We start from the raw sequence: 24,464 nt of genomic DNA on the forward strand, positions 1-24,464 counted from the left end.
ATATATATATATATATTAAAATTCAATATATAAAATGGAAAAAAAAATTTAAAAACTAATATATAAAAATGAAAAAATATTCTAAAATTAATATATAAAAATGAAAAAAATAAAAAATATATAATTTTTTAGTTATATAATATATTATTTGGATTGGATTGGATTGGATTTATATTTCCAATCCATAACCAATCCAATCCATACAATTTATAATATTTTGAACCCAATCTAATCCAAACCGTTAAAAATAAATTGGATTGGACAGATTGAACCGATTGGATTGAATTTTGTCCACCTGGAGGGAAATTCTAGTTTTTAAAAACAGCTACAAATTGTTCCTTCCTTGTTCAGTATGTCATCTTTTTCTGCCGTCCACGTTTTATTTTCTAGTTCTACCATTTCCACACGTGACTCTACACCAATATCTTCACATTTTTCTTTTAGCTCAATGATTTGCATTTGCATTGCTTCTCGGTTTTCACGTTTCCTTTTTTTTTTTTTTTTTTTCGATAGAAAGGTAAAAGAGCAATATATTTATGTAAATGACGTTTGAACCCATAACTGACATTCAATGATTAGGATTGCTGACCAAGTCAAGTCACCTCCACCGCCACTGATAAACCCAATGATCAATCTCTCAATATCTAATTCTCATAACATTTCCCAATTGCTGTCCTTATTTAATTTTAACATTATAATCTATATATATATATATACATATGTTATGTATATATAGGGTATAGTATAATATATAATCATCTAAAACATTAGGAATCGGCTGAATCCACGATACCCCACAACAACACAAGAGGATGACGCACCTTAACACTGTAAATGCCTCCTCTCCATATATATTTAAAAAAAAAAAATTGTAAAAATACTAATTTATATATAATATAAACGTGAGAGTGTAAACTCCGAAAAAACCCTGCATTATTATTAGATGTTTGACAAAGAATATTAACTATTTTGTATGCTTGAATTTACTTTATTATTATTATTATTATTATTTTAATTATCAGATTGAATAACAATAATACCTACTTATTCTTTCAGCAAAAAAAATAATAATAATAATACCTACTTATTCATAGAACTTATTATTATATGCGTTAGCCAATGACCTGGCGCAACTTTGAAAACGAAGCTCCAATCCATCACTGCTTGAAAAATTTCGACAAACCTTTTCTGCTTCTGCCTCCCTACAAACATTCAACTAATATATATCAATCAGACTTATTCCAACTCCATTAACATGAAAAAAAAGATCCATCTTCTCAGCCAAAAAAAAAAAAAAAAAAAAAAGAAAGAAGGAAAAACATTATTTAAATCCTAAGGTCATTGACTTTAGAGTTACGAATATGATATACCACCAGAAGCAACAGAGGGGATCGGATATAATATATTTAGGTAGCTAAGCAGTCACAATACGTGTAGTGGATTCGCCCATCTGTCAATCTTATCCTTCTTTTAATTTTTTGTTCTTTTTTTATTATTATTTTTTGTCTTATGGGCCAGAGCTGATAAGAATCCAATTATGCAAACACATGGTCCATGATGTTGAAAGCCACCACCGCACTTTTATGGCTTGAGAATTGTTTTGTGATACAAGTAAGAAAAACATGATTCGTTTGGTTGAATTTTGAATAGAAAGGTTGGTCCAGGCTTTTATAGGTAGGCCCTCTTGGAGAAACTAAGGTCTAAAATGAAATACCTAATATTACCAATGCACATTTGTTCTTTATACTCTAATTAATAGAGAAGAATAGATTGGTCAATATAAACGGGATATTATAAATAATATTAGAGTTTATATTGGCTTAAAAATATACCAACCAAAATGCTAACCCTAAAAGAATATATTATGACAATCAGTATGGATCGGTACAGAAAACCTGACAGTCTGTCTAATGTTTAATCACATATCTAAATATAAAATAGAAGATGATTCAATATAATAATAGTTACTCTCCTAAAGTTAAAATCTTTTTAAAGCGAGTTAACTTTAAATGTAAATTCTGAATAAAAAATTCTATACCGAATATGATAACTAAATTAGAAACAACATTAACAAAAAATAACATATTTGTCAATATATGTCAAGAGAAAAATAGAAACTCAATAGTTTCAGTATATTATTTAGATTGATCTTTGTATTTCTTTTGTAATCAAATGTATCTACATCTAAATCTGTTATGTAGAAAATGAAAAAAAAACAACAAAATATTGTTCAGATTAAACTTCTTATTTCTTTTATGATTAGATGCACTCACACACAAAATTGCCACGCAGAGAACAATCTGAACGATTTAATGAATTCAAAAAAATTTTCTGTACTACTACATGTTAATAATGGATTTTTTTCCTTTCATGCTCAGATATCCTTACATGCAGAAAATATACCTTTCAGACATTTTATTTAACTGTCAATTTTTAACGTCGGCCGTACAATTTCAACATAAATAGCATTATTTTATAAATTTGACAGATAGATAGCAGATAATCATGATCAATAAAAGGCTGTATTTATTCAAACTTGAAACCGACCTGGTATTACTCCAACTAAAGCTGATGATGCAAAAGATCTTTTGAGAATAGAGAGAAAAAAATATAGACAAACAAAGAACCAAAATATAGACAAACAGAGAACTATCTTCAAGATAGAGTCGGCAACCACATGCAACGCAGATGAGGTTTTCAATTTGGTGACTCTGGGAAAAAAAATAGAATTGAATAAAAGATGAGTGAAAAAGGGCTTTGTCCAAAAGGGACTCTAAATGGTTTTCTTTTCTTTGATAGAAGCCAATTTGGACTTTTGTGTAGCAAAGGACAAGAAGAATTTTGTAGAGGCAAGGTAAGATTCACATGCATTATCGCAAGTTGGAGATAAGGAGGATGGAGACCCATTACCATTTTGTTATTAATAAATAAACAAATAGTAAAAGGTGAGATTATATTCATCAAATTCAGTTTTGATTTGAGCATTTGTTATCATTTAACTATTTTTCTAGTGCATGTATGAAGTGGACACCAATCAACATGTTTGTTTTTCACATCATCATAGACAGATACCATTTGGTGTGAAAAACTTGACAAAAGGTAATTCCACGTTTGCCATCACTTATGATTTACAGCTTAATCCAAATGGTTCTACCATATAACTCATTTTCCAATAGAATCTCGGAAAAAATGAAATGAAAAGTGAGGCGAAAAAATCTTGAGTGCAGAACTGAATTGTCAAGGGTGGTCATGAGTCTAATCCCAACCGTGTGGAGAGGAATAAATGCAAATACTAATTAATGGGCACGTATGGAAAAAGAAAAGAAAAGGAAAGGAAAGAAAAACAATGGGCCACACACAGGAAAGAAAGAAACGATAATGAAGTAACGTTATCTCACCTATAGAGCTCCTTTTGGCTTGGATTGGTCTCTAGGAAATTTTCTGCTTCTTTCTTTTTCTACTCCTGGTTTCTTTCCATCTTCAATCAAGAAATGTGCAACCACTTAAGAACAGATTGAGCATGTAACAAGAAAGATCAAAAAATAGAAGATGGACAAGGCCTGCCAAAAAAGAGAAACAAGTATTATGGCATTTGTTAGATAGATAGATCATCAAATTCAAAAATCATGCGACAAACTTACAACATTTTACTAAATTATAAGAATTCAATTTTCACTGTTTAGAATCAAAGAAAAAAAAAAAAAAAAAAGGTGAGAGAAAAATGAATGGCACTCCTACATTAATGGCGGTTGCGGTTGCTGAAGATATAGTCAACTCCGGGAGATAGCCCTGTAATCCGATGTCATAGACTGGAGAACCATCAGGATAATAGAGTCCATAATTTCTCTCGGATGCAGGACCAGGCTTTAAATCCTCATTGAAAAGTGCAAACACATAAATGTCGATAGGAACTGAAGGTTTGGCCGGAGTGCCTTGCCTCTGCTCGATTCTCCTCAAAAGATTGCCATTGTACAACCCTGCGTTCTCGGGAGTTGCTCCGGCCTCGTTGGCGTCCCCTTTTGAAGGCCAACCAGTCTCGGATATCCTGACCTCGATATCGGTGTGGCCCATAGCTCGGATAGCCGAATAAACAGCATCAAGCTGAGCATACAGCATGTTATCATAATGCAGATTGGTAATGGGATCAGTCATCCCTTGGTTAGGCAGGAAGAGAACATATTCTAATGGAACTTCTCCGGGATTATCCTTATACGCAAAGTATGGATATGCATTTATCAGGAAAGGGGACTTGGTCTGTGCATGGAAACTCAAAAGGGGTTGCAGATATTCAGCAAGATCTTGCCTAAAAGTCCCGGAAGATGGAGGATAGGAGTTTCCCAAAATGGCAAGGGAGTGAGCAGTGGTGACGGCAACTTGTTTGTCGAGGCCAAGGTTGACAAGGCTTGTGTAAACAGTTTGCATTGCTGGGAGGAGATTCGACATCAGGCCGGTGTCGTTGCTGTTGAAAATCTCATTTCCGACGGTGATGCAGGTGATTTTTGTCTGCAGCAGATGGGGTGAAACATGCTCCTCAATCCAAGCTTGAGCTTTCAGAGGGTCTGTCATGTTTTCCAAGTACTCGTTCCCTAATCCGATGATGAAATCCACATTCGTATTCGAGAAGGCCACCAGAACGCTGGGATCCGCATCGTACAGTTTCACTCTGCTGATGTTCAGAGATCTGAGGAGGATGGCCACTCTTGACGGAGATGGCAGATTGTTCGCTATCTGTCCATAGTTTATCCCTACTCCATGGCTAAGCCCTGAATCTGGGGGAAAAAACACACACACACACACACACAGTACAAAACAGAGTTGGACTTGCTGGTTGGAGGAGCACACAAATTTCTTCTGTTTATCATCAAAATCAAATAAATTCCAATGACTGTACTAATTATATCCATTCTTTCGGCAAACACAATATATATATATATATAGAGAGAGAGAGAGAGAGAGATTGTTTCAACTCTAATAAGTCCATAGATAGTATTATCTTGCCGATAGACAGAGAATAAATAAACAAATGAACATTTGAGAAATGAGTAATTGATTAAAAACCTCACAAGAATTTGAAAAAAAATAAAGTTTGTATATCATGTCCAATTCTTGGCTAATCATTACTGTCATCCATAATTGAATGTTTTTAGAACTAGAAGAGCACTGTAATTTTCTGGGTTTCTTCAAGATGGATCGAGGAACAGAATAAGCAGTTCATAGGATTTGCTCTTTTTTTCTTTTTTCCTTTTTTTTTAGAAGAAAAAAAACCCACAATAACAAGAAAGGAACATCTGTCTCTCCAAAATTGTTTCTCATTTCGAAATAAAGGCTATATTGAATAAAATGAATTGGAGAGAGAAAGAAAAAGAAATGTAAGTCCAAAAAACAGAGAAAGAAAAACGTAAAGGAAAACAGAGCACTCCTGCCTGCTGCTCCTGGTGTTGCTACTTTGAAAAACACACACACAAAAAAGACCCCAACAAACTTAAAAACTTAAAAGAAAGCCAAAAAGATTAAAAGATGAAGTTGAATTAGACCCATTCGTGCATAATACTTCTTTATGAGGTCCACGGACCAACACTTTTTTTAACTGACTGACTCACACTTTTTTCCTTCTATTCTTTCCGACACTTTCTTTCTTAGAAACAACAAAACTCTGATATTTATCAACCACAAACCTGTAAGGCTAAGAAGCACCAGAGCGATTTGGAAAATGACAGAAGAGCTCGCCATTGCTGATCGGATCTAGGCCTTGTTCTTCACCACCCTCCTCCTCTGTCCCCGACGCTCCTCCCACTAACGTTGTCCGATTTTATACGTGTCATACATTTATATATTTACAATGTACAGTAGTGCGGATTATGATTCCGTGTGTCTCTTCTCTTTTTATTGTATTGTGGGCCTCCACTAAATTTGATTTCTACATTTGTCTCGGTTTTCTGTGTATTTTAAGTTCCAATTGTTTCCTTATACGTATTGATGACTGGCGCGTTTCCACTCGAATGTGGTGGTCGTACAGGTAAACCAACATTATTAGATTTTTTTTTTTGTTTGTTTTCAATTGCCATTTGCCACAGGTACCCTTCTGTTTCACCGTAACATCCAGCTGCGATGACCAAGAGTTTGGCCTCGGCCTCCGGGAGAAGTAGTGTTCACGAACCTTTAAATAGAAGAAACCTCAACTTATTCAAGTGGAAGGTGTAGACAAGATATTCCAATTATAGCCAATCAAATTCGCATGGGGGGTCAAATTGTTCACATCTCTGTAGTGAAAAAGCATTTTCGGCTTATTTTATTATTTACTAAATTCATATGTCACTCTTCATTTTCATTGAATTTGTGCATGAAATATTTTGTGTACTTTTGGGTAAAGTAAAAAGTTTCTTGTTCAAGTATTATGAATCCGAGATCATGGGAATAATCCTTTTTTATTTATTTATTTATTTATTTTTTAACACCCACAACAAATCCCCAGGTACACTTAAAAAATAATATGCTGAGCTCTCTCAGTTTAAGTATTTTCTGTCACAATCATCCAGTTGAACATAATAAGAAGTTAGCCATTGGCCAAACAAATTAAGTCAAACCCGATTACCTATCACATAATTTAACTTATTATAAAAGTAATAATTGAATGTGTTTATTATTCAGTAGTTAAGAAAGAAATTTTGAAATTTATAATTATTAAACTAAAAAAGAATAAAGTGTTTAAATAAATAGAAAATAATATATATATATATATATATATAGTAGGCATGCGCAGAAAGATATACATATGTGTGTGTATATATATATATATATATATATATATATATATATATATATATATATATATATATATATATATGTGTGTGTGTGTGTGTGTGTGTAAATGCTAAAAATGAAAGTTTTGAAGAGCTGTTGACATTGATGGTGGTTGCCATTTTGGCAATACTTTAGAATGCTTCAATTAAAAATAAGCAACTTGGGGAAATGCATATATGGGTTAAGAAAAGGAGTTGATCTTAAGTAATATTAATGCTACTCTGGCTTCATTTATGAGGAATTATCTTTCCTTTCCAACTTTGGCTGAGATACATATGGATATGTAATCTTTATTGGTAATTATCATTTTTCTCCAATTTACACTTTTATATACTTTTAATTTGTTTCCTTTGCAAATTACTCCTTTTCAAAAATATATATATTTTTTATTCATAGGCTTAGGCTAATGGTTGTATGATCGAAAATATGGTTTCATGTTCAAGATTCAATTTTTGATATGGATAAAAAATTTCTCCACCCCTTATGTAATAAAAAAAAAGTATATACTTTCTTATATACACCAATTCATATTTCCTCAAGTAAATTAGAAAAAAAAAAAAAAGATAAGAAAAGAAAAAACGTAACAATTTGATGTTCGCTTTTGATTTTATAATGAAAATGGAAAGGAGATACACGTAAAAGGCAGAAAAATCTTCTTTAATATAAAAAAAAAAAAAATTAAAAGAGAGGAAAATATATAAAGTGAGAAATGAACGAAATATATAAAAAAAAAAGAAAGAAACGAATAGACAAAAAGGGTCCACCAAAACTAGAGAGAGTGAGTGTGCCAATAGGAATAGAGTACGTAGCAGAATGTACAGGTGTCAAGCACGGGAATCTTTGGAAAGCGGTGGTACACAAATAAAGAAGCAGTGACCTTTTTCCATTCAAAGTTATTTTTAATCATAAAAAATCAAAATGAATAAGAAGTCCGAAAGTGAGACAGATACCAGTTGCATCCACCAAAAATAATATATATATATATATATATATAAAAGGTGTAAAATTATAAAACTAATTAAACGGTGACACGAATCTTAGCAGGCAGAGCACGTGTTCAGCACCGCCCCACTTGGGGGTGTGACAGGGGTAAGGCTCAAGGTGAAGGGGCTACCAGGGGGCCTCCTCGGTCTCACCTCATGGGAAACTTCGCTTTGACACCTCAGCTTCCACGCCGTTCATCATCATCGTGTTGCATTCTGTGGCAACGTGCCGAGAATGACGCTTTTAGTTTACACATTCAAAACACAAAAAATGCTAATAATATGACTTAGCATTTTCGAGAATGATGCTTACACTATACATATTCAACACACACACAAAAAATGATAGTAATATGACTTAGCATTTTCTTTACTAGTACAAACTAGTGCCACATCTAAAAGACTTTTTTTTTTCTTTTTTTTTTTTGGCTGTAAAATAATGGTTTTATCACTGTGGTATACTGTACCTTTCATACTCACAGTGTTGGTGGTTGGGTTGGAGACATGGAATTAGTTGAAAAGCCGATTGCCCACTTTACTTCCTTTGTAGAGCATTGAGATTAATTTGCATGCAAGCAAACATTCAACTTTTGAATTTATACTGAAAGATTAACTTGTAAAATTACATCATTAGCATCCGGGTTAATTTCAAATTAAAGATGCTGTAAAATTGATATGATAATTTTTTAAGTGAAATTGAATTAAGACTTTCTTTCCCACGATTATGCTAACAAAATCGTCCAACAAGATAATAAAGTATACTAATAGTAATATTCCTAGTTGACCTTAACTATATATATATATATATATATATAATAAAATTTTATGGTGTAGACATCTGCATCTTGTTATAGATGGATTTTTTAAAAAACGATGATTTTTATGGAAATCATTATTTTTGTTTATAACATTGATATGGTTTGTACAAAAATTATTGTTTTTGAAAAGATTTGTAGCATAATAAAATGTAGATATCCACACCAAACAGCCTATATATATATATATATATATATATGAAAAATTTATTATTGACAATAATTTTTTTTAAAATCATTATTTAAAATTGTATTTGTAATTTAATAAAATGCATATGTTTGCATTGAAAATGAACTCTATATATATATATATATATATATATATATATATATATATGTTTGAGTTGAAATCTAGTACTTCATATAACCTTTGATCTTAGCATATTTCACCGCATACCATTTGTTAATGCAAAAATCAATAATCGCAATTGTGCATCCTTCTTTATTATTGATGAAGTCGTGATACCTGCAAAATAGGACAAAGTACGTTAAAATGGTTTTGGGAGCACCGATGTGACACTGGCCCAAAATCCTCCAACGCTAAAGTTAGAAAGACCATTAGATAAAAAAACAAAGAAGGAGAACGGAAACAATAATAGGCATGTAAAAATTATTCCTTCATACCTTGTATGATAGCTTAGGAACTTTATATAGGCTTTTAATTAGGGTTTAATAGAAACTAAATAAATAAATAAAAATATATAATTTAATGAAAATTATTTTAATTAAGATCCCCAATCTATTTAGACTAAACCATAGAATCCTAATTTTTTGAGACAGTTTCGATTAACAATCCTAATTATTTTAGATAGTTTAGATTTATCTTCCTTTTTTATCAAGATATTTAAGGAGTGACTAAATATTCCTCATAGTTAACCCCCCTCCTCTTAGTGAAGTTCACTCAATGGAGTAATGAGTGTTGACTTATAAGTTGATGATTACTTTGATTTGCTTGAGTTGATAAACATCTTCATGCCGATTCTATATTTATCATTCCTATGCTGATTTCATATTTTATTGCCCGTACCATTACTAACTTAGTCGATATCAAACTTAGAGCTGATTAATTAATAATAATTCAAATATGCTGATACTAATAATTGCTCATCACGTATCAATTACATGTTAAGAACTAACTTGTAGTTCGAGGTTGTAGATTTCGCTATCATTCCACCCCTTGCCTTGCCAAGTTAGCACCTTATTTAAGGTAAAAAAACTAGCCCGAGGTAGGTGAAATCCCCTAAAATATATATGGTTTGTAGCCTTTATTTATCCCGAATCAACATGTAGTCATTACTAAGTACGAAAAAGGACAGCCGAGATCGACCTAGTTTTGTTCTCATTCCAATTCAAGACTGACTTGCAGTTGTTTCGGTCCAGTTGTAGTTTTACTATAATATATATTGCTTATAGCCTTCTTTAATTGTAGGAGACCAGATAATGCAGTAAGGAGTCATTTTTGCATGGAGTTTTAGTATCGGTTTGCACATATAAAATGCAAATGATAAGAATGAATATGAATGGCTAATGAGACCGACACCTGATGAATGAGAATGACAAATGAAACAACACCTAATGAATACTTATACATTAAAAGGAGTTGGTGAGATGGAACTTCTCATCCAAATGGCACTCACTTAGCATTGATCTCACTGAAAACGAGATCACCAAACTGAAACTGTCTAGTCACAATCCAGCATATTACACCATGTATCACAAACAGCTTTAATTTTTTTCTTGCTTTATGACCAGTTTGTGCTAATAATTCAATTATTTAATTGGCATAAGTGAGCAATATAAGTCTTTGTAGCTTTAGAAGAGTATTTTGGGAAGCTTTGAGCCTTATAGTAGCTTTTTACGAGGCGTTGAGGTAAAAGTGTAAATAGATCTCCACCCAAAATCTGTCAAGGAATCAACCACATGGTCCAATCGTACTCGTCAGGTCTCTTTCTTTTTCTTGAGCAAAATTAGCAATTGATGAAATTTGTTCTCCAAGCATTTGAGTCAGCTAGCAGCGCGCGAGCTCACACACACACACATTTAACTACATATAAATATATATATATATATATATATATATACACACCTTACAAAGCATAGCCAATTGATATTCCCTTTTTTCTTTAGAAGCATTCCAATTGTTGTCCCATATATGTCTTGTTATATATCTTGAGCTGCTATCTAATTCGTACTTGATGTGGACATTCTTCATAAATTTTTTTTTTTAATTTATTATTTTTGGACATAAAGATGGCGTGATTGCTTGACTACCAGGCTGATTTGGATGCTACAGTCCTTTTTCTTTGCCTTGTAGATTCTAGGTGGTTTCTACTCCTTAGAGACACTGTTGGTTATATGATTCAAAGAAGTCAAAGCTTGAGTTATTTTTTTTCTGCATAGTTGCTGTCATCAAAACTACGTCGTTTCAACCTTATATCATTAAACAAAACTGTGAGTTTTAGGCTTGGTGGTTTAAAGAGAAGCTGACAGTCATGTAAAGGCTTTCCAAGAGTCCTAACAGCAATAGAGATATGCAGCAATAGTTCTACAGCAGCAACAGTTCTACAGCAGCAACAATTCTGCAGCAACCGTTTTCTTTGGTGTTAATATAATTTAAGTTCTCTTTCTCTTTCCCTTTAAGGTTTTCTCTTTAGTATTTTCTTGGGTGAGAGTTGTGAGGTGAGAAAGGTTGTAAAAGGGGATTTTGGGTCTGGTATATGGATTTTAGGTGGAGCTTCTAAAACAAAGAAAGAGAACTAGATAAGCTGTAAAACACATTCAGTTATAGTGCATTTGATCTCCTTGTGGAGTTCCGAAGACGTAGATCCAATCTTGAATCGAACCTCGTAAATTCTGTGGTGTTTTGATCTAGTTTATTATTTAATTTCTTGAATGTTTGTGTTGCTAAAATTGTAATAGTGGTATCAGAGCATTTTCAATACATTCAAGGATTAGAGAAATTAATTCCTACCTGCGACGTGTTTGATAAAATTCCTAAAAAGCAACTTATGGGTTCAAAAGTTGAACTTGAAGTATTCAATGGCAAAGGGGATTTTCTTCTCTGGAGGCAAAAGATGAAGGCTATTCTAGTCCAACAGAGAATGGCAAAAGCACTAGACAATTCCTTCCTTCCAGAACTAACCGAATCACAGAAGAATTCTAGTCTAGCAGAGAATGGCAAAAGCACTAGACAATTCCTCCCTCCAGAACTAACCGAATCACAGAAGAAGGATATGGATGAGATAGCTTATAGCACCATAATCCTCCATCTTGCAGATAGTGTTCTAAGAAAGGTAAATGATTCAGTTACTTCCTTTGCTCTTTGGAAAAAATTAGAACAATTATATTCTGTAAAATCTCTTCCCAACAAAATATATCTTCTAGAAAAATTCTTTGGATTCAAGATGAATCCTTCTAAGGATTTAGATGAAAATCTAGATGAGTTTAATAGGTTGTGCTTGGATTTAGCAAACTGTAATGAGAAGTTTTCAGATGAGCACCAAGCTGTGATTTTACTAAATTCAATTTCTGAAAGCTACAAGGAAGTAAAGAATGTAATTAAATATGGAAGAGAGGTTTTAACTACTGAAATTGTAATAAGTTCTTTAAGATCCAAGGAATTGGAGATGAAAATTGAAAAACAAGAAAATATACATGGAGAAGGATTATTACTAGAGGCAGAAAAGGTAGTAGAGATTCTGGAAAGTATAATAATAATTGGAGAAGCAAATCTAGAGGGAAGAGTAGATCTAAGTCCAAAACAGGAGGCAAAAGGTGCTTCCATTGTAAAAAAGAAAGGCATTTTATCAAAGATTGTTACAAAAGGAAGAGCAAAGAAAGCAGAGAAAATAGAGAAAGATCTGAGGAAGATGGAGATGCTGCTCTAGCCAGCAATGAGAGTGAAATTGGTGATGTTCTTGCTGTATCAACTGATCAAGCAAGTCAAGAATGAATACTAAACTCAGGCTGCACCTTTCACATGTGTCCAAGAGAGGATTGGTTTAGGAACTACAAAAGGATCAGTGGTGGACAGGTTCTATTGGGAAACAATATGGCTTGCAATGTGGTTGGGATAGGCAATATCTCAATCAAAATGGCAGATGGAGTGGTTAGAATATTGAGCAATGTGAGGCATGTACCGGATTTACAAAGAAATTTAATTTCTGTTGGGGTATTGGATGAAGCTGGATACTCTTACAAATCTGAAAATGGACAAATGAAGATTTCAAAGGGAGCTTTGACAGTTATGAAAGGTATCAAGAGGAATGGACTATATGTTCTTCAAGGGAAAACAGTAATAGGCTCTACGGCAACTGCAAGTTTAGAAAGTCATGATGAAACACAACTATGACATAAAAGATTGGGGCACATTAGTGAAAAAGGGTTTCAAGTACTGAACAAACAAGGTTTCTTTGGAACAAATAAGATCAGTAAAATAGAATTCTGTGAGTATTGCATTTTGGGGAAGCAACACAAGTTGAGTTTCAAGCTAGGCTCACACAAATCAACCTCAATCTTAGATTATGCACATGCAGATTTGTGGGGACCGTCAACAACACTAACTCATGGAGGTAATAGGTATTTTTTATCTATTATTGATGATTTCTCTAGAAAGGTTTGGGTTTTTCTTTTAAAGCATAAAAATGAAGCTTTTACAAAATTTAGATTCTGGCATGCTTTAGTACAAAACCAAACCAGCAAGAAACTCAAAGTTTTAAGAACTGATAATGGTCTTGAGTTTTGCAATTATGAATTTGATAATTTTTGTAATGAAAATGGCATCTTGAGACACAAAATAGTTCCATATTCCCCTCAACAAAGTGGTGTTGCTGAGAGGATGAATAAAACTTTATTAGAAAAGGTTAGATGTATGCTCACTAGTTCTGGTTTACCAAAGCTTTTCTGAGGTGAGGCTATTATGATAGTAGTATATTTAGTTAATAGATGCCCTTCAACAGCTATTGAGTTGAAAACTCCATAAGAAAAGTGGAGTGGTCACCCAGGGGATTATATAAAACTGAAAGTTTTTGGATGTGCAGCTTATGTACATCATAATGATGGAAAACTTGAGCCTAGGTCTATTAAATGTGTTTTTCTAGGCTATCCCGAAGGAGTTAAAGGATATAGACTATGGGTTAGAGACTCAAAAAGCTATAAAACAATTATTAGTAAAGATGTTTTGTTTAAGGAAGATATAATGCCTTGTTTGAGTGACCAAGTTGGAGATTCTAGTAAAACACCTACTAAAAATACGGTACAATTTGAGTTGGAGCCTTATAACCAGCCAAGTAATAAAGAAACTCAACAGCCAGTAGGTGAAACAGGTGAATTTCAGCTAGTACAACCGCTGAAAGTAGTAGATGTACCTCAAGGAGAGACAACACCTCAACAAAATCAAAGATCTGTCATCTCACAGCAGTATAATCCACTACAACATTACCAACTTGCCAGAGATAGAAAATGAAGGGTGGTAAGAACCCTAACCAAATTTAATCCTTCTGATTATAATATGTTTGCTTTGGTTTCATATCAGGATCTTTCAGAAAATGAACCACAGTCATATACCGAGGCAGTAAGAGGTAAAGAAGCTAAGCAGTGGCAAAATGCCATGTTAGAGGAGCTAGAATCTCTACATAAGAATTAGACATGGATTTTTGTTCCCAAACCAAAAGATCAGAAGATGGTAAATTGCAAATGGATATTCAAGGTGAAAGAAGGTATGACAGATTCAGAACCTATAAGATTTAAAGCTAGACTTGTGGCTAAAGGATTCACACAAGTAGAAGGTATAGATTACAAGGAAATCTTTTCTCCTGTGATCAAGTATACAACTATTAGAGTAATACTATCTTTGGTAGCTCATTTCAATTGGGAATTGGAGCAGCTAGATGTTAAGACAGCTTTTTTAAATGGAGAATTAGATGAGACAATTTATATGAAACAACCTAAAGGTTTTGAGGTGAAGAATTCAAAACAGGAGCTGGTTTGCCTATTAAAAAGGTCATTATATGGGCTGAAACAATCCCCTAGGCAATGGTACAAGAGGTTTGACACCTATGTAATTAGAATTGGTTTTAAGAGGAGTAGTTATGATAGCTGTTTGTATTACAAAGGTGAAAATATTAATTTTTCAGTTTATCTACTTCTATATGTGGATGACATGTTGCTTGCTGGTCAAAGTTTAGAGACTATCAATCAAGTTAGGAAGCTTTGAAAGCCGAATTTGATATGAAGGAGCTTGGACCTGCAAAGAAGATTTTGGGAATGAGTATTAAAAGAAACAGAGAAAAGAATTGGTTATTCTTGAATCAGGAAGATTACATTCCAAAAATTCTTTCTAAATTTTCAATTTCAGAATCAAGATCAACAAGTGTTCCTTTGGCAAATCACTACAAGTTATCTACAAAGCTTTGTCCTAGCACTGAAGAAGAACAAGAGGAAATGGCTGGTGTTCCATACTCCAATGCAGTTGGTTCTGTCATGTACACCATGATTTGTTGTAGACCAGATTTGGCTCATGCGATTAGTGTTTTGAGTAGGTATATGACTAATCCAGGAAGAGAACATTGGGAAGCTATGGAGTGGTTGTTAAGGTATTTGAAAGGAACTTCAAATTTTGGTTTAGTATTTAATCATTGCAAAGATGGTGTGGTACTTAGAGGCTATGTAGATGCTGATTATGGAGGAGATAGAGATAGAAGAAGATCTACTTCAGATTATATATTTACTGTGTGTGACAATTATGTTAGTTGGAAATCACAATTACAGTCTCAGGTAGCTCTTTCCACAGCTGAGGCTGAATATGTTGCAACAACAGCAACTATGAAGGAAGCACTTTGGTTGAAAGGCATATTAGAAGAGTTGAAGTTGTTGGAGCAAAAGGTAGTGGTTTATTCAGATAGTCAGAGTTCTATTCAACTTTGTAATAATCCAGTTTTTCATGAGAAGACTAAGCATATTGATATTAAATATCATTTTAATAGAGATGTGGTTGAGGAAGGTTTGGTAAAGTTGGAAAAGATATCCACAGAAAGGAATCCCGCAGATATGGGAACTAAGGTATTACCTGTGAGCAAGCTTGAGTTTTGCAAAAGTTTACTCAAGATTGATACAGGTTGATAATGAAGAAAGTGAGCTGAGAAGCAAAGGAAGTTCAATGCACTTTATATTGCTTGACTTATTTGAATCAAGGTGGAGATTGTTGGTTATGTGATTCAAAGAAGTCAAAGCTTGAGTTATTTTTTTTTCTGCATAGTTGCTGTCATCAAAACTACGTCGTTTCAACCTTATATCATTAAACAAAACTGTGAGTTTTTGGCTTGGTGGTTTAAAGAGAAGCTGGCAGTCACGTAAAGGCATTCCAAGAGTCCTAACAGCAATAGAGATATGCAGCAATAGTTCTACAACAGCAACAGTTCTGCAGCAGCAACAATTCTGCAACAACCGTTTTCTTTGGTGTTAATATAATTTAAGTTCTCTTTCTCTTTCCCTTTAAGGTTTTCTCTTTAGTATTCTCTTGGGTGAGAGTTGTGAGATGAGAAAGGTTGTAAAAGGGGATTTTGGGTCTGGTATATGGGTTTTAGGTGGAGCTTCTAAAACAAAGAAAGAGAACTAGATAAGCTGTAAAACACATTCAGTTATAGTGCATTTGAACTCCTTGTGGAGCTCCGAGGACGTAGATTCAATCTTGAATCGAACCTCGTAAATTCTATGGTGTTTTGATCTAGTTTATTATTTAATTTCTTGAATGTTTGTGTTGCTGAAATTGTAACAGACACAACTTTCATGAATTGGTTCCATATTTGAAAGACCAAGAAAAATATACAGCAATCAAAATAATTAATATTTTATCAAATATTGGTGGATTGGTGGTTGTAGAAGAAACATAAATATAGGTCATGTGGAAAAACGTGTATATAGACATACATATTAACTCATATGGATAATAGTTTGAGGATAATATATATATAAGTAGAAAAGTATATAAATAAATTTATAATTACTTAGCTTTTTCATCTTTTGAGCTGTCATATATACTGATTGGATATTCAAGGATTCTTTTAGTTGAATTGCCGCACAAATTATCACAATTATCATTCCAAACTAGGATCGTTGTGCTTGTTTCTCAATTGATTCTTTTGAATGCAGTAATATATATAAAAGTGAAGCTGGTCATTGATATTAATGTAATGTTCTAGGGAAACTACGAAAGAAATCTGTATGGACTAACCAATTTTTTGAGATATAAAATATAATATAATATATTATTATGCACACGCATGTATAACTCATGAATTAGATTCTACAAGCACGATCAACTTAGTTTTTCAAAGACTTAATTCTTTGCTTGCTTTGAATTCTGATGCCGCTAATTAATGGCTCAGTTGTTTCACTTCACTTGCTTCGCCTTTGGTATATTGTGGTGTCAATTTGGTGGACAGGTGATATGTCACCAACGTTGATTTAGCATAGCACGCCACTACTACATAATTCTTCACAAGAAAGAAATATACAGCATACATATAAATTGAGATCTAATGCTTCGCATAACTTTCCAAGGATTGCAAAGAAAACTTCACATGACTCATTCAGTTTTCGTCTCTTTGCACTTTTATATATAATATGCATATATTATATATAATATACACTAATAAGAGAAATTGAATTGGTATAAGCCTACCGTCCTAATATGTGAACACGAACAAGTATGAATGCTTCATGGAATGGACATATGTCCAAAATCAAAATTATTCATGCAATCATGCTCTATATAGCACCACCTAGATTGGACAAATAAAGTTGTAAAGGACGATAATTGTGAAACCGGTATGTAAAAATCAGGATTTTCTTATCGTTTGAAGGTGTGGTACGATTTGGTTTTCAATGGCGGAATGAGATGCACCAGTAATAAAATGTGGGAAGCCTAAATCTTTTCTTATCTGGCACGCTAAATTATTGATGCAAAAATCAACAATCACAGATGTGCATCCTTCTTTCTCGTTGATGAAGCTGTGATGCCTGCAAAATAGGATAAACTACAATAGAAGGCCTTTGGGTTACTGATGTGGTGCCAGTCAAAAACCCTTCGATGCTCAGGTCACAAGAAACCATAGGACTTACTATGAAAAACAAAGAAAAAGAAGAGAAACAGTAATAAGCATGTAAAAATTATTCCTTTGCGCATCCTTCTTCGTAATTGATGAAGTCATGACGCTTGCAAGGCCTTTGAAGGTGCTAGTGTGGTGCCAGCTCCCAAAGACCCTCCGATACTCAATTGGATTTTCTGTAAAAAAAAACAAAAAAAAAAAAAGAAGAAGAGAAATAGTAATAGGCATTTAAAAATTATTCCTTCCATAAATAGATTGGACCACTTTACAATGAATATTACATATCTATAATAATATATATATAATTTATCTCAAATAAGATTTTTTTTTTTTATTAAACTAAAATCTACTATTGATGGCTATTGAAACGCATCAAAGATTAGGATTTAAAATTTAAAAATGGATTAAATATGGATTTTTAGTGACATACTAAAAACGTTTTTAAGAAAAATAAACTCTACAAAGATTGATGATTAATAAATATAATTTTAAATTTCAGTTCTTAATATAATCTAAAAATAAAAATAAAAATCTCATATTAGTCTACATATTAAAAATTTTATTTGAATATTACTATATATATATATATATATATGTATTATTACTTACTCTACACCAATTTTTAAATTAGGTATTTTTTATCTCTTTGTCCCTAATCATGCCAATGAAACTTGTAACAAACTTATAATCTCATTCAGTACTGAAACATGAGTTTTTTAGGAAAATTTTTGAATACTAGTAAACTTAACAAATTTAGTAGCTAGAGTTTACCTTTGTTTAGTCAATTAAAAATCGGCAAAATGCATCTCTATTGGGATATACACAAGAAGGAAAAAGTAAAAAGAAAAAAAAGAAAGAAAAGTTTATAATAGCTGATAAACTAATTAAAGTCTCTGCCAATTGCAGAACGTGTTCAATTAACTTGTAATTAAAATAATTGGAGGAGAAATGGAGGAAAATTACGAGATGGAAATTAAGTGGAACAAAAAAAGCTAGCTTCGCATATTTATTAAGCAACCTTAAAAAAAAAAAATAATCGCAAGCAAATAAATAAAAAATGGCCACAATTAGCCTAATTGTAATATTCCATAAAAGCAATTCAAAGGCTGACAACAATATTAATATTAAACAAATCAAGTAAAGCAGATACAATGCTTTATATTATTACTATTTATACCCTTTCAAAGACGAAGAACAATTATTCATCAAAACAAAGGAAATAAAAAAAAAATGCAGAAAAGAAAAAAATCACAGGGGAGTAGTGGAAAACAAAGATATTAATTAATTAGTGATGGATATATAATAATGTGGTAGTAGAGGCAGGGGCAGGTTGATCAGGGCTTGGGAGCAAGACCAGCCTTGAGCTTTTGAATGGTGGCAACATCAATCTTGAAAGAAATAGCCAAGACCTGGTCATCAATCCCAGTAGCAAAAAGAGTGGTCGGAAGAGACACAGTGCCAGCATTTGCACTTCCAAATGCAGATATGGCGAGAGCGGGTTTCTGAGGATCAGCATTGTACTGGAAGTGAGCGAGGCCCTTTGGGAACACAAACACATCTCCGGCTTGCAAGGTCTGGGTGAAAAGCTTGTTGGTGGTGTCCACAAAACCCACTTGAAGTGCTCCATTAGCAAGGAATAGCAGCTCCGCGGAGCGAGGATGTGTGTGGGGAGGGTTTGTAGTACCCGCTGGGTACTCAAGGACTGCGTAGGATACGCTCTGGCCATTAAGGGCTGGGAACTCCGCCAACCCTGCTTTGTGGACCTTGAACTCCTTTGCTGGTTCTGCTCCGATCACAGCACGCAACCCTGTATATGTGAAGAAGCTTCCGTCTACTGTGGTAACGTTTGGGGGCACTATGAAGTCCGTCAGGATGTTGGGATCTCCCGCCTTTGCTGTCCCTGCAATGCCCACCCACAAAATTACGACAACAAACGCTTTCAGGAGGGCCATGTTGATGTTGGTTTTCTTCTGTTTATATTATTATTAAGTACTAGGCCAAGTGGTACGTAGCTTCTACTGTGTTGTTTGAGGTGGGTTTTTGGGGTTGTAGACTTGGAGATTTATATAGCTTGCATTTGCTACGCGTTTGGATAAGGGCAAATGACTTAGTCCAATATATATATATATATATATATATATATATATTTTTTTTTTTACATCTATATAATTTAATTTGTATTGTTTTGTGCAGGCCTATATTGGTATGTAGTGAAATAGGAATGGAAATAACAATGTATGCCATTGTTTTTTGTATTAAGGAATTGTCTGCTAAAACGTATTATTAAACACCAAGAAATATATGTTTAGATCATTATTGTTATTTTTATCAGTATATATATAATATAAACTATGTGTGTTATATTAGTTTTTAGTTATGAAAATATGTTAACCGTAATGATTTCGATCATTTCCTTTTTTGGAGAATATTCGAACATACCAATCATTGGGCAATGAGATTTTGTAATCTAATTGTTGGTTTTTGCATGGGAGATATAAAATTATAAATATTATAATAAAACCAGCTAGCTCTAGCTCTAGCTCTTAGAATGACTCAGAGATGAATTAATTGAAAAAAGGAAGCAGGATCAGATTGATGATGATATATATGAATCAAATAGAGTAAAATCATCATTTGTCTTGGTACATTGTTTCGATCGACGGCCAGGGACCAATTAGTCATGAATATTCCCTCTTTCAGGCGAGAAGGTTCAAACTGATTAATTATATATCTTATTATATATATTATATTTAAATAATGGACGAAGCATGGGGATGAACCAAATAATCACGCGTAATTCTGATGAAAGGAGATCGAATATCCATAATATTTAATTATATTTTTATTAATATTATATAAATTCAAACGAAAATCCCTAAAGTATACATTGGAAACTTTAGTAATATAGATTGTTTGGGCGGTACCTGCTAAGTGCAAGCTGGTTTCAGCTGTTTTCCTATCTCAATAATTCTCATTAATTTAGTGGAACACTTTAATTGCTCTTTGCACGCAACAATTATAATAACCTACAAGGCACAAGCTGCCCACCTAGCTTTGTTAATTGTGGTCATCCAAACGCCTTAATATTCTACTTTAATATACAAAAATGTATATTTTCCACAACAAGCATACCGAAAAAAAAAAAAAAAAAAAAAAAAAGAAGCGAGAGAGAGAAGGGATTGCCCAAAAAGTTTGAATATTTATCTAATAATGACATCGATTAATTGATAATGAGTAGCACGCATGTTAACTCATTTCGTATTAAGAAGATCATACATTAACATCACACAAAAACAATAATTATTTCGGGATGTTACTAACCGTGGAGATGAGATTACCTTATCCATTTTGTTAGTTTCCTTACACAATTTTTCTTTTTTTTTTTTTTTTTTTGGGTTAATTGAATTAGGTATTGTTTGGTACAGTTTTTAAAAAGTTGTTTTTGACTTTTAAAGCTTAAATGCTGATGCATTTAGATAATTTCTTACAAATGCTTTGTATCTTAAAATAATTAATTTTTAATTAAAAATTAATAAAGAATAGCTTTTTAAAACAGTAATTCTATATTTACTAAAATTTTGGTAAATAATATCATGAAATTATGCAATTAGTTTTTCTTTCTATGATTGTAAGACATGAATAATCTATTATAACCACTTATATATTGTCATGTCATTGTTTATCAAAATCTTAGTAAATAAATTTAATAAAGATAGTGTTGCTCTTTTCAAAAAGTACTTTTGAAAAAAATAAACATAGAAACAAAAACTATGCTGAATAAGGTCTTAAATATATCTATGTCAAAATATATGTATATATACATATATACACATATATATTTATTTTGAGATAGAGCTAGCCTTAGAGTATTACATGTATATATATATATATATATATATATATGCATGTACAACAATTTATATATATTGCTTGTACTTCTTATTTATCAAATGATATGTGTTGAAATATTATTAATTATGATATGGATAAGTGAAATAAAAAAAAATTAATTAAATATTACCACATCATGTTTGATAAATAAATTTAATAAACTTTTGATAATTTTAATATTATTATTTTTTTAATTGATTAATGAAAATAATGATCCCTCTTTTTAGCAAATAACCATATTTATTAATCTATCAAGTTTAAGATACAAGGATTGATTATTTAATGAACATAATATTGATGCTTACCTCATGCTTTCCATAACAGATCTAGTACTTTTTTCTTTTTATTTTATCTTGATTACATTCATTCTCTATTTTTATTTTTTCTCTCTTAGTTTTTTCTATTTCGTATCTCAATCACTCAATGACATATTTGATTCAGTAATCAAACAAGAAAATCGTTCAATGATTTATGCAATTTTCATTGCATAGTTGATTATGTTTCATTAATTAATTGCAACAACGAAACGCATGTGCTCTGTTATTGCTTGGTCTTGACCACAAAAGACAAAATCGTTAATTGCTCGCTGATTATATTATTACATACAAATGATGTTTTTGGTTATGGATCTAGTAGTCACCTACTCCCTTGATTTTCACAAATAATCAAACAATTCGATTTATAACAGATGTATTTTTCATTTCCTATATAATAAATCTTATATTGCAGTAGTCAATGTACGTTGACTTCAACTAATTTTCAACTTTGCATAATCAAACTTTCCAAACAGAAGCCAACAATAGCCCAGTTTCTCAAATTTTCCTATGAGAGATCTGGACGCATGCAGCATTGTCATTTGTGTGTGAAAGAACGCCCTCCGTCGGTAGAATCAAGCAGCTTTAACAGTTTGCTAATGTTGTATAGGCCAATGATATTTTTAAGGGTAAATAATACTTCGTAAAAAAAAAAATAAATAAATAACAATAATAATAATAACTTTCATGCATTGAGCTAGCTTTGGACAGTTGAACTATATTTTCTTAACAAACTATCACAATTTATAGTTTTTTTATTCTTATTTTATTTTATTTTTGCATATGTATATCTGCATGTGCAATGTATATGATTAATTTTGCAAAATTAATTATTTAAAATTTTATAGTTCAACTAAATTATAAGAGACGCCGGGGGACAACGTGAGTGGTTTCTTAAGTTGTATGAATATTACTATTTATAACATATATTTAATGTTCTGCCTATTATATTTAAAGTTTCATCTATTAAATAACAAATATTTTAAATTCCAAGTAATTAATATGTTTATTTTTTTTTCAATTTATTATTATTAGCAAGCATAAATAATATGACTGACTTAACAAAGACAAAGGAGTAATTATTCTTCAAGCAAATTAAGGAAAAAGGTAACAAAAAGAAAAAGGAAAAAAATTAAAATCAGGAGCTAATTAGGGAGTAAAAAGAACAAAGATATCAATGATATAATATCAATTGTTGCAGGCTGGAATAGATCAGGGCTTGGGACTAAGATCGGCCTTGAGAACTTGAATGTGGTGGCAAGATGGGTTTTGAAAGAAATAGCCAAAACATTGTCATCAATCCCAGAAGTAATTGAATGAAAATTAAGAGTGTTTGGAAGAGACACAGTGCAAAAGCATTTGCAATCCCAAAAGCAGAAATTGCCAAAGCAGGTTGTTGTGGATAAGCAATATTATGCTGGAAGTGAACACTACTTTGGAAACACAAAAACATATATCCTGCTTGCAGAGTTTTGGTGAAGAGAGCTAATTGGTGGTGTCCACGACACCTACTTGAAGGGTTCCATGAGCAAGGATAAGCTGCTCAGCGGAACGAGGATGTATTTGTGGCGATGGTTTGGGTATTGAAGGATGGGGGCAGGCAACTCCTCCAAGCTTGCTTGCTTTCTTTGGAGACCTTGAAGCTCGAAGGCGGTTGCGACTTGCCATATATATCATCCAACCGATACTTACTGATTTAATTTAATTTAATTTTTGGATGGACATTGGTTTGCATGGGAGCCGGTCATATTGTACGGGATTTTCATACAAGGTCTAATCCAATAACTTTTTAGGTAATGAAGCATATCATTTCTTTCTTAATTTGCAGGTTTAAGCTAGCTAGGGAAATATTAAATGAAATACAATGCAATTCTCTGTTCCATATATCTATGGTTGTACTTGTTTGTTGAGTCCAGAGGGTTTGGTTTTGTAATCACAACTTCAAAAAGTGTGCATATAATCTATTTGCATATACTTAATAGATTACATTTAATCACAACTTCAAAAGTGTACAAATGTTTTACATTTAATCATAACTTTAAAAGTGTACAAATGCTTTCTAATAAAATTCTACACCAACTACATTTATGTTTCCAAAAAAAAAAAAAAAAATTATGTGCATATATTAATTTATTATATATTACTACTTATACCCAAAATTAGTACTAGTCTTAGTTACGCCCTTCTTTCCATGTATTTATATATACATATATGTTGAATTGGATACATTCTCAACTTAATCAATCTCGAAATTAAGCTTTCAAGTCCATTTCTAATTCTACAAGTGAAAGTTTAGTGTTTTGGAGATAAATATTGGATGAAAAAGAAAATTAAAAAAATTATATAAAGTTGCGATTCCTCTTTCATTACATGTATTTTTGGAGTTGATTAATATTCAAAATCATTAATGACAAGCGATAAGCTTTTTCATTGCGTGTCACCAGATTGTTGGACGATATTGCCATTAGAATCAAACATTGCAAAGTCAACTTTCAATTTATTGTAATTTTACTTTTCCTAACGGTGGTTAATATGTCTTTTTCGTACTTTACT

The 24,464-nt window shown here is 32.4% G+C and overlaps 2 protein-coding genes across 4 annotated transcripts; both read right to left on the reverse strand.

Moving 5' to 3' along the window:
- Positions 1 to 911: 911 nt before the first annotated feature.
- Positions 912 to 5,836, reverse strand: LOC107409513 (glucan endo-1,3-beta-glucosidase 14). Of its 3 annotated transcripts, none has more exons than XM_048468409.2 (5): positions 5,676 to 5,836; positions 3,739 to 4,769; positions 3,399 to 3,560; positions 1,081 to 1,202; positions 912 to 1,040 (listed from the first exon to the last, which is right to left on the reverse strand). In XM_048468409.2, exons 1-3 carry the CDS (start codon positions 5,728 to 5,730, stop codon positions 3,504 to 3,506), a joined length of 1,143 nt encoding a protein of 380 aa, XP_048324366.1. In that variant the 5' UTR covers positions 5,731 to 5,836; the 3' UTR covers positions 912 to 1,040; positions 1,081 to 1,202; positions 3,399 to 3,503. The 3 variants fall into 3 exon arrangements, with proteins under 3 accessions (XP_048324366.1, XP_048324367.1, XP_048324365.1); XM_048468410.2 differs by having other exon boundaries at positions 1,081 to 1,216; XM_048468408.2 differs by having other exon boundaries at positions 912 to 1,202.
- A 12,936-nt stretch (positions 5,837 to 18,772) lies between these two features.
- On the reverse strand, positions 18,773 to 19,758 carry LOC107409524 (germin-like protein 9-3). The gene has a single exon (XM_016016961.4). The coding sequence runs from the start codon at positions 19,656 to 19,658 to the stop codon at positions 19,041 to 19,043; it is 618 nt and encodes a 205-aa protein (XP_015872447.2). The 5' UTR covers positions 19,659 to 19,758; the 3' UTR covers positions 18,773 to 19,040.
- Positions 19,759 to 24,464: the final 4,706 nt, after the last annotated feature.

This window comes from Ziziphus jujuba, chromosome 10 (genome assembly GCF_031755915.1).
Source record: "Ziziphus jujuba cultivar Dongzao chromosome 10, ASM3175591v1".
NCBI lineage: Eukaryota > Viridiplantae > Streptophyta > Magnoliopsida > Rosales > Rhamnaceae > Ziziphus > Ziziphus jujuba.